Raw genomic sequence first — 11,224 nt, 5'->3', positions numbered from 1 at the left:
CACTCAGAATTCTGGAATGTCCCATTGGGAACATATCTCTTTTTTAAAAAAATGAGTCTGCCCTTCGAATTCACCCCAGTGTTCTACAGGCCTTAGCATCCTCAAACTCCCTAATTAAACACCTCTGAGGCCATGCTAACCCCACCTCTTCCTCTATTGCCCAAACTCTTCTTTGCTGAGATCTCAGAACAATCAAGAGTCTCTCATTAAAGCCTCCGGGCCTCTGTTCTTGAAGGCTGTTACTTGCTCGTTTTTGAGGCAAGGTCTCACATACCCCAGGCTGGCCTCAAACTCTCTGTAGCTGGGAAGGGAGGACCTGTGCTTCCAATCCTCACAGCTCTGCTTCCGAGTGCTGGGACCTTAGGTTTGTGCTGCCTCTCCTGGTTTCACCTGGTACTGGAGAGCGAACCCAGAGCTTCCTGCATAGAACACCGGGCAAGTATTCTACCAGCCGGACTGTGCCCTGGCCCCAGGGTTTAAGTCTAATTTGTCAGCTCCTAATAAGGACCTGTGTCCCTTCATTGGTCCTTCCTTTAATCCTCATAGCTTCTTTAACATGGGCCCTAGAAGCAAACCCAGCATTTCCTTAGAGGTTTAATGAGAGCACCTTAAAGGGGAGAGAAATCCTGTTCGGATCTCTTAGCTTTTCTTTTTTCAGAAATATCACAAGACAGATGACAGGGGGCCTGGAGAGATGACTCAGCAGTTAAGAGCACTGACTGTTCTTCCAGAGGTCCTGAGTTCAAATCCCACAACCACATACAACCATCTGTAATGGGATCCGATTCCCTCTTCTGGTGTGTGTGAAGACAGAGCGCGCGCGCGCGCGTGTGTGTGTGTGTGTGTGTGTGTGTGTGTAATATGTTTTAAAAGACAAACTACAGACATCCAATGTGGTATCAATTATCAAGGTGAGCTGAAGTCAAATTTATTTTTTATTTGTTTTCTTTTTCATTCAATTTTACAGGAAAAAAAAAAGAAGACAGCAACCTAAAGAATACTCCTACCAAATCTGAGTTGACAATCTTTTGTCATGGTTAGCATAAATTTAGTAAGTACTGTGCTTCCTGAGTAACCACAGAGAAGAACGCAGAGGTGTCCTGTGGTAGGCCAGAAGGAAGATAATTCTCACAATGGTGCCCTTTGGCCCTTTGAGTAAACCTTAGGCTCCCAAGTTCTACTTCTGACCACTAGGTGGCACCAGAACTCTGAAATAGAGAAATAGGAAAGCAGGCGATTTGCTGTGTGAAACTTCAATTAACGACCTCTAAAAGTCACTCTTATTCTTAGCAGTGGTCTAGCTTGTGCTGGCTTTGCCACCTTCACATAGTCTGTGCACTGGCAAACAGCAGGCTAAGAAGCCTTTGTGACTGTCCTTTAGCCACCCTCTGGAGCCCAGTGGGCTCCATGCTGGCCGTAGATCTAGCAGTTTTTCCTTTTGCCACAGCAGCCTCCGGCGCCTTCAGGTGCATGTCTGGGCTTCATCTTGTCAGACTCCTCTGCAAGCTTGAATGGATCTCTGATTATAACCTGTTAAAAGACAAACCAGAATGAGGGTACAGAGGGGCTTTGAAGCACCCAGACATTGATATTTCTGTTTGTTCAGGGCTGATTTACCAAGGAGGGAGGAAATGTTAATCCTGTCCACCCTTGGAGGAGCACTGCCACTCTAAAATACAAACAACCTTTTAACATGAGCCTCGTGGCACATAAATCTGCCCCCTACCCCAGCAATGTAAAGGAGGCAGAAGGATCTGGACTTAAGGTCATCTTTGACTGCATAGTGAGTTGGAGCAGCCTGCTACAAGTTAAGGAACAAAAGATGACTCTAAAGCCAGGCATGGTGGCGCACGCCTTTAATCCCAGCACTCAGGAGGCAGAGGCAGGCGGATTTCTGAGTTTGAGGCCAGCCTGGTCTACAAAGTGAGTTCCAGGACAGCCAGGGCTATACAGAGAAACCCTGTCTCGAAAAAACAAAAAACAAAACAAAACAACAACAACAAAACCAAACCAAACCAAACCAAAACAGAACAAAACAAAAAGATGACTCTGGGTTTTAGAAGCTCTAATCAGATTACCAATCACTCTTCCAGGGTAACCTTTACTTTGTTCAAGAAAGGGAGGTGGGGGGGGCTAATTTTTGTTTGTTTCTGAGGCAGGGTTGCATGTAGCCCAGGCTGGCTTCCAACTCACTATGATACTAAGAGAATGTTGATACAAAGAGAATGTTGAGGACACACACACGCACACACACAGAGAGACACACACACATATATGAAGTGGGTATGGCGGTGTTTGGTATATATATACCAAACACCGCCATACCCACCCCAATTCATGCTGTGCTGGGGACTAAACCCAGGCTCTGTGCATGCACATGAGAACTTTACCTGATGAACTAGATCTCCACCCCAAAAGTGACTTTTATTGTTGTTCTGAGATAGTCTTACACTGTAACCTAGGTTGGCCTGGAACTCTTGGTGATCCTCCTGCCTCAGCTTCTTAAGTGCTGAAGCTACCATAGCCTGCTTAAAAGTAGTCTCTGCTGGGCTGGGGAAGTTGATTTCATCCAATTGATTCTGTTCCGTGAGATTCTCATGAGCAAGTGCCTTTTACCCTGGGAACGAAGATCCTGAAATGCTATCTATGCCCTAGCATCCAGAACTGTGTGCACGAGGCAGAATGTTAAGTCCGCTGATGTCCAGACTGGAGATGTCCATCACCAGCCACCCTGATCGTGGAGCACAGAGTACATCTGCTCAGGAGGAACAGCTGTCTTCAGTTTTCCTCCTTTTATCTCCAAATGAGCTGCCTCTTACAGTGGCACAGTGGACCAGGGGCCAACTGGGGTCAAAGACAGAAAACCCAGGGCATGACTAGTCACCTTAAGGGTGAGATTCACTGTAAAGTTTACATCCTGCTATCACCAACGGACATTCTAACAGGAGCCGGGAAGGCCACTACATTCAGTAGACTGACAGCCTTGTTTTAATGGCAGCCATGTTCTCACTGGCCCTTAGTTGCCAGCTTTCTTCTTTGTTAGAGATTTATTTATTTTTATTCTACGTATACAAGTGTTTTTCTTGTTTGTGGCACCTGGGTGGCACAGGTGTGTAGTGCCTGTGGGGACCGGAAGAGGAGGCTGAACCCCCAGAACTGGACTTACAGATGGCTGTAAGCAGCCATGCGGGTGCTGGGAACCAAACCTCGGTCCTCTGCAAGAGAGGCAAGTGCTCTTAACTACTGAGCCATCTGTCCAGCCCATTTCCTCCTTCCGAAGGTCAGAAGGTCACCCTGGACCTGGATTCGGTGTCAAGCAGACTAGAGCCTGTGTTCCATGCTGACGCCTTCGCTCTAGGAGATGGCTTAGTCAGTAGTCACTGCACAAGCATGAGGGCCCGAGTTCAGCTATCAGCATCCACATCAAAAGCCAGACGGATGCTTGCACACGCCTGTAGCTGCAGCACTGGGGACAGTAGAGAGAGGAGAATCCCTGGGGCTCACAGGGCATCCAGCCTGGCTGAAACTGTGAGCTGCACGTTCAGTGACCCTAAATAAATAAATAAGGTTGAAGCTGTAGAGATGGCTCAGTGGTTAAGAGCACTGGCTGCTTTTCCAGAGGCCTGGAGTTCAAATTCCCAGCACCTACATGGCAGCTCACAACTATCTGTAACTCCAAGACCTGACACCCTCACGCAGACCATGCGGACAAAACACCGATACACATAAAATAAAAACTGAAAAAAAAAAAAAGGATAGAGAGTGATAGAAGTAGACACCAGACATTCACCTGTGGTCTCTGCGTGCACACACATGGGCATGTGTACCTACCTGCATGTGCACATACACACATGCACACACATACACACTCACACATGCCAAATGTGCGTTTCTAGTCCTGAAGGACAAACATGAGATGGAAGAGGAAGGAGCTGGAAGAAGCACCCTTTGCAGGGTGCAGCGTGCTGCTTAACACACCCACTTCTGAAGGAGGCATGAGTTCTAACTCTGTCTAGCCATGTGGCTTGGGATGAGGGCATCGTCTCCTGGCACCTCAGCTTCTTCACCTACAGGTCTGAGTATCACACAGGTCACTGTGAGGACCACACAGCATCTTGAACAAGTGACTGCCCCATAAAACTCAACACCTCTAAATTATTCCACCTTTCACTCAGGTCATCGCCACCATTACTTTACTACCGGCTACAGCAAGACTTCCCTGCCCGCCCCATTTGTATCACTTATGATAACACCATGTTTTAACAATGTAACTTGTTGGCCGACTTGATTTGATACAGAGTCTTCTGTAGCAATAATGTAACTCCTGTTGTAGCAAAACTTGGCTTGTCAGGATTCAAAGATAAAGAGGGCTAGGGGATAGCTCAACAGGAATGCGGGTACCTTGTATGCACAACATCATGAGTTCAGTCCCCAGAAATGAGGGGGGAAAAGGAGTAGGAAGAAGAGGAGGAGGAGGAGGAGGAAGAGGAACAGGAGGAGGAGAAAGAGGAGAAAAGAAAACAGAGGAAGAGGAAAAAGGGAGGGGGAGATGAAGGTCTCAAGCCATTCATAAACCAATTTGCAGCAAATTGGCAACATCCACCCTCCATGGTGGCAGCTGACGAAGGACACACGCACACAATCACCCGCACTCTCTGCACACCAGGGGTTATCACCAAACCCTTCCATAAAAATGATAAGTGTCTCCGCCTTGAGAACACCAGGCTGTGTTTCTAGGTCACACAGCTGTTTCCTCCTGGTGCCTAGCTGGCTGCAAGCAAACCGCTAAGAACTATGACTCGAAAGAGATGAGACAGTGTGTCTCTACCTCTCTCTCAGCCGCTAACCTGGTTTCAAACATGGAGAAACAAGATACCAAGTGTATCTCCCTTGTTGCTGGGTGGGTTGGAGACAAAGAGTGGTATAGGAAGGGTTCCCAGGTGTTATCTCACAGAGTGGGATGCAGAAAGTCCAGAACACTGGAAAGACAGGCTTGAAGGAGAAACTGGGGCTGCTGGTAGAGGCTGGGGACTCTTGGCCTATGAGCCTTGCTTTTCCCTTGACCTTATAGGAGCCAAGCGTCCAGGGGAGAGGCACAGCGTGTGCCAGTGCAGGAGGACTGTTTGATACTGTTTATGGCTATAGAATCCAAGGATCCTCGCAGGCACTGCCACGCTGCCCGATAAGTGAGAGCCTGGAACATGGAGGGATTGGCGTTTCTCTGGTGGGAAATAACGCTGAGGTTCCTAGGCAGCGCCTGTATGTTGCCCTCCACAACCAAAGAAATCACTACTACAGACTGGATCACCTTGGGCACGAGAGAGACATGACAGAATTTGGGGGCGGGGGGAGGGAGCCTGCCAGGACAAAAGCATCCAGAAAAGCACGGACGAAGCCCAGGATGCTGTGGGAGCTGAGCAGCCGCAAACCACCTCCACTCAATGTCTCAGGGACCAGAACAGAAAACAAGCTGTCAAAACCCACAAGCCTTGAGAAGAGTCTGGTTCTTGTTCTTCCCCGCATTTGACAGGATGTTTCTGATGTGGGCCAGGCTATTGTTGCCAGCTTGGGACAGACTGACAATAGCTTGCTTGGACAGGCGGTGTTTTGTCACTGTGTCTGATAGGGAAGCAGGGCAAATCAGAGTGACAGAGATAAGAAATGGAAGTCCAGTTAAGATAACAAGAAAGCTCTGTGGAAGAGACGGACACAAGCTGCTGGAGTCTTGCAAGGCTTTGAGAAGGACTTTGAGCCTGAAGAAGAGGAAGGGAATTTCCCAGGAAGGCTGGGAGTTCTATGATTTAGTATTATTGGCAAAGCAAGATGGAGCTACCAACTCCCTGGGACTAGGGGCGGGGCTGGAGATGCCTCCAAGCCAGGATTGAAGAAGGTGACTGGGCCTCACATGGAGCTGACTGCTTAATTAGTTCTCAAAGATCCATCTCTAAGGCAACCCAGACTGTTCTGACATACTGAAGCTTATAGGGTAATGTAGTCAGAAATGTACTCACTTCTAGGAGGCTCCTCGATCCTGCAGGGCACTAAGGGGTGGCTAATTTATTAGGAAAGGCTGGGGTTGGGGGGGGGAAGTTTGGTATCAAGATTCAGGTAGCTAAGGTGGTAATGAGAGGAAGCAAATGGGACCCTGTTCGCCCTTCTGCCCCTAGACTGAGAACAGTAGAAGACAGCTGCCATGCTGAGAACAGAGCGTCAATGAAGGAGTCAGTGGAGTCTGGAACTACACCGCCTCCAACGAGGCGCACAGAATCTGGAGAATGGCTGTGGCTTATAGGGCACTAAATGTGCTAAGACCTAGTATCTATGCTGGGGTGCCTACATTACCCAGGGATCGGGAGAAAAGGCACACCCTCCCTTAGCTCTGTGCTCCCTCTGTCTTCAGCAATCCTGAGACACCAGACTCATGAGACCGTCCACTTTGCCTCTACTTGATTCTTAGGAATACCTGCTCATTCTCTACCTGTCACAGAGCAGTGACTTCGGGCCCCATTCCAGGCTGATATTATCTGCTCCCATTCTCGTAATAATAACCCTGGAAAAGAGGAAGGCTGTAGCCTCAGAACCCAGGACAACGAAGGTGCTATCTCCTCTGACAGAGGAGACAGGTCATCAACTCCAGCAAGACCCAAGGCTCCAGGCCACCCATGAGATTCCTAGGAGTGGCCAGGTCAGATAGGACCCATCCGTTTCCAGGCCGAGTAGGAGATAAGACACAAGCCTCCCACGTGGTGATCAATATAGAGACATGCGCAGGGATGGTCAAGGTGCAGAGACGAGGAACCCCTCTACCAGGTTTGCTAAAGCAACTAGACTTTACTCGGACAACAGATGGCATAAGCTGGGTTCTCTCTGGCAAGAACAAGAGGTATCTGCTCTAAGCTCTGGAGGGAAGTGAAACTGAATAGATTTCTTTAGACATCAATATCACATCATGTATAATGCCACTGCACATAAGTGGAGAGTAGACCGAGTCCTCACTGGTCACCCTGCAAAGTGCCCTACTAGAAAGCCATCAGAGGGCAGACCCCCTCACTACTTCCAGGCAGTGGGAAGGATGGAGCCCAGTTACTTACAGAGCTGCCTCCCCTCCATGGGGTATAGTGTGGGATGGGGTTTAACGTACACTGGAAAACGTGGGGCATGCAGTTAGGCCCTGGTGAAACTGAAGTGTCTGTGCTGCAGCCCAACCTACCACAGGCACCACGTGGCTTCTCAGACAGGAGGAAACCAGGGCAGCTGATGGACAAAATTCTGGGTGGTATGTCTGCTAGCATGTGAGGCCCATCAAGTGCACGGATGACTGGGTACAGAGAGCATACATGGTGCACAGAGAGCACAGTGGTAAGCAAGGTAAGCACCGACTAGCTTCAGCAAGTCCTCCTTCCTCTGAGGGAGATGGGCAAGGTCTTAAGAACTGTGCCAGACTGACAGGACCCTGAGCTCAGCTCCCCAAGGTCATGCCGTTAGGGGTGGCACCCAGACACCTCCTGTTGCTCTCCTCTGCCACGGAACCCAGAGGCAGCAGGCTTGGTACAGAGAGAAAGAATGGCTCGTTAACTAATGAGGCTCACCTCGGCTGGCTAGGCTGAAGACCCTGGAGAACATGAATCACTTAGAATACCTCTGGCTGCCATAGCTGATCCTCTGACTGCTTGAGGGCTCAGAGTCCTGTCCCAGAGACCATCCACGCCCAGGCTGTGCACAGAGATTCTACAGAGGTAATACAAAGACCGGCTGTCCTGCTATTCATTCAAGGTATGCACTAAATCCAAGAACTCAGGCCTGTTATCTCAGAGAATGGCAAGACTAGACTACATGGAAAGTGTCTGTTTCAAAAAGAAAAATGAAAAATAATTCAAAATAAATAATAAGTAAACACAGAGATAGGGGACAACAAGGTAGTTTCCAGTGGCCTGTGCCACGTGGTCAACTGGCTACTTCTCGCTACAGTATGAGGTGTCTCCCCCCTTCCAACTTGGTCTGTAGTAATCCCAGGAGACCATGGGACTTAGCCAGTATTTATTAGGAAATTCCATTAAGGTTTCCACTCATCACAATCTTTTTCCTAAACCAATCTTTATTCAGCATTTCTTATGAGACTTCCTATCATATGTGCCTGCCTCCATCACAGCTGGTTGCTGGTCGCTTGATGTGTTACGATTGTTATCATCTGGGGGGTCAGCTGTTTGTTTAGTTATTACATTCTGTACTCATAGAAATGTAAGGTTTTTTGTTTATAATCATTCTATACTAATAAAAATTTAATGTTTTTGTTTGATTACTATAAATTAATAATTTTAAATTTTGTTTAATTATTCTCTATTAATAAAAATTTAAGTTTTGTGTTTAATTATTATATATTAATAAAAATTTAAGTCTTTTTATTTATTACACATTGATAAAATTTAAGCTTTTTTCTTTAACTCTTGTATATTGATAGAAATTTAAGTTGTTAGACTACTATTTGACTATACTGTACATAAGCCATTTATTAAAAATGTGATGGTTCTTATAATTATTTCTATTATATATAGATTGCTAATCTTAGAGAGAAAGACAGTTCTTAAACAGAAAGGGAGATATAAAATAAAAACTTAACTGTTCTTTAGAAAATCAGTTAGATGATGTTTTGCTGGGGCAAACATGTAAAGGAGCGATTTCCTAAAGTAGAAACAGGCAAAAGACTAAGACAAACTCATTTAAAAAAAATCCACTGAAACAGACGCAAGAGAGAAAACGTTCTGCTAAAGCAAGCACATAAAGAGACATGATAAAGGATTCTTTGCTAACAACATACGCATATTGGTCCGCCTTACATTGTGTAGTTGAGCTACATTTGTTGGGATTCCATAGAGAAAAACACACCAAAAAAACTTCTGATGGTGTGCTACAGTTTCTTGCCGCTTCGGAGGACTCAGGCTGACTGACAGATGATGTCAGCAGACACACATGTGCTGAGATGAGACACATAGAAGGCACGTGATGTTTACAGGGTAAACAGGACTCCACAGACAATGACAAAGACTGAGCCAGGCTTGCTTATAAAGCTAACTACGAGACACTTGTGAGTCTTACATCTTCGCTGATCTTTGAGACACAACAAAAAGAGAGAAAAAACAAAAAGAGAGACACAACAAAGAGAGAGACACAACAAAGAGAGAGACACAACAAAAAGCTGCAGACATCACTCCTGCTGACTTATGCTGAGGCTAAGGCCTGGCTTTTTAGATGAGGTCACATCACCACTGTTGCTACCAAACTGGACTACTAGTATATCCATAAAATAGTTACGAGTGGCTGGAGCTGACACTACTAACCTATAAACTAAACTGCTGATTTCCAGACAACACAGATGAAAAGTGCTCCAAAAAAACCTTTCTAAACATGGCCACTTCCCCATATCCTTGCTTTCCCACTGCCTCTAATGGATGGTGGACTAAAAGAGAGGTTAAAGCATTTAAAACCATCACTAAAAATAAAATTAAAAAAAAAAAGTTATAGTTGGTTTTTGGCTGGTTTGGGGTACATGTGAAGTTGGTGTGTGACTCTCTGTGTGTGTGTGCACGTGTGTCTGTGTGTGTGTGTGTGACTGTGTGTGTGTGTGTGTGTGACTGTGTGTGTGTGTCTGTGTGGCCTGGAAGTGGGGCTCTTAGCAAACCTACATGAATGGCTAGTCGGTTTCCTATCCTTCTATAGGAGCTATGTTGACTTGTCAGTCTTGTTCTGGGGACTCTGGCGGGAAAGCCAGATTGTTACTGTCTGCGCAGTTGCCCTACCTTTCCTCATAGGCGCTTCTACTGTTGCTGTGGACTTTCTTTACAAGTTGAGCAAATGGCCTCTCAGTATGCTGCCAGCACAGTGCTAAAGCCCCTTGCAGGATCATGGTGTGCTGTGGCAGAAGCAGGCACATAAGAGAGGAAGAATTGTAAGGAATGATGGGTAAAGATTGGTTTTAGGAAAAAGACCATTCACTCCCAGTGTGTTTGCGAGGGCTTGTTCCCTGGCCCCTCTCTTTCTCTAAAGAAAAAAAGAAAAGAAAAGAATTGGTCTCGGAGAAACTGGGATAACATTCTAATCCCAGCGCTGGGGGTAGAGTCAGGCAGCTCTCTGTGAGTCCAAGAACAGCTCAGTCTACATAGTGCATTCTAGGACCCCCTGGCCTACACAGTGAGACCCTGACTCACAAACACTGATCATGTTATGGCTGCAGCCATCTTCAGCTGTAACTACCATGGTTGTCATCCCCAAAGTACACCCAAGCATCTGCATTTCCTGCCATTTTTCTGACAAATGATACCAGGTAAGGGCCCTTAGAGCAGTACTGAGCACAGCACTGCAGGTAAGGGCCCTTAGAGCAGTACTGAGCACAGCACTGCAGGTAAGGGCCCTTAGNCAGGTAAGGGCCCTTAGAGCAGTACTGAGCACAGCACTGCAGGTAAGGGCCCTTAGAGCAGTACTGAGCACAGCACTGCAGGTAAGGGCCCTTAGAGGAGTACTGTGCACAGCACTGCAGAGTCAGTCCCAGGAATGCAGCAGCATCCTGATAAATCCCCGAGATAAACAGACACACTCCAACTAGAATAAAGTCCCTTATAGCTTGCTCCACATACACGCTACTCTTCTGACCAGGACTGCTGCAGCCTAGCACTGCGTATCTGTCAGTAAGTCTGTCCATACTGTGTGCGGACCTGGATCTGTCTGTGTCTCCCTCAGCACCTCGAAGAAGTCCTCACACCAGAGGACTGGGTGATCTCACACAGGTCTCCAATAAATCTGACTCTCTTAAAGTCTGTGAGGGGGAAATTCTACAAGGTTTACTAGCATATCCATGTATGCTCACTGTATAAACTACGATTAAGTACAAACAACAGAGAAGTGAAAACTTTTAGAAAAAGATCATTTCTGAGACCAGGGTATAGGGCTCCTAGGAGAACAATTATAAAATCCTGAAAAGTAGGCTGGGTGGCAGTGGCTCATGCCTTTAGTCCAGCACTTGGGAGACAGAGGCAGGCAGATTTGAGTCCAGTCTGGTATATAAAACAAGTTTCACATCAGCCAGACCTATACATAGAAATCCTGTCCTGAAAAAAAAAAAAAAAAAAAAAAAAAAAAAAAATCCTGAAAAGGGTGAGCGAGCTAATGCCTACAAATTGTTCTTTGACCTCAACCTGTAAACATAAATACAAATGAAATAAAATACTGTTGC

The 11,224-nt window shown here is 46.6% G+C and overlaps 1 protein-coding gene across 1 annotated transcript in view; it reads right to left on the bottom strand.

Moving 5' to 3' along the window:
* Nucleotides 1-917: 917 nt before the first annotated feature.
* As3mt (arsenite methyltransferase) overlaps nt 918-11,224 on the bottom strand; it is a 30,584-nt gene continuing 20,277 nt past the window's right edge. Inside the window, exon 11 of the mRNA XM_021210154.2 lies at nt 918-1,530. Within this exon, the coding sequence (XP_021065813.1) occupies nt 1,423-1,530 (108 nt within the window). The 3' untranslated portion in view covers nt 918-1,422. The remainder of the gene's footprint in view (nt 1,531-11,224) is intronic.

Source organism: Mus pahari, chromosome 1 (assembly GCF_900095145.1).
Source record: "Mus pahari chromosome 1, PAHARI_EIJ_v1.1, whole genome shotgun sequence".
Taxonomy (NCBI): domain Eukaryota; kingdom Metazoa; phylum Chordata; class Mammalia; order Rodentia; family Muridae; genus Mus; species Mus pahari.
This window is presented reverse-complemented; position numbering and strand designations above follow the sequence as displayed.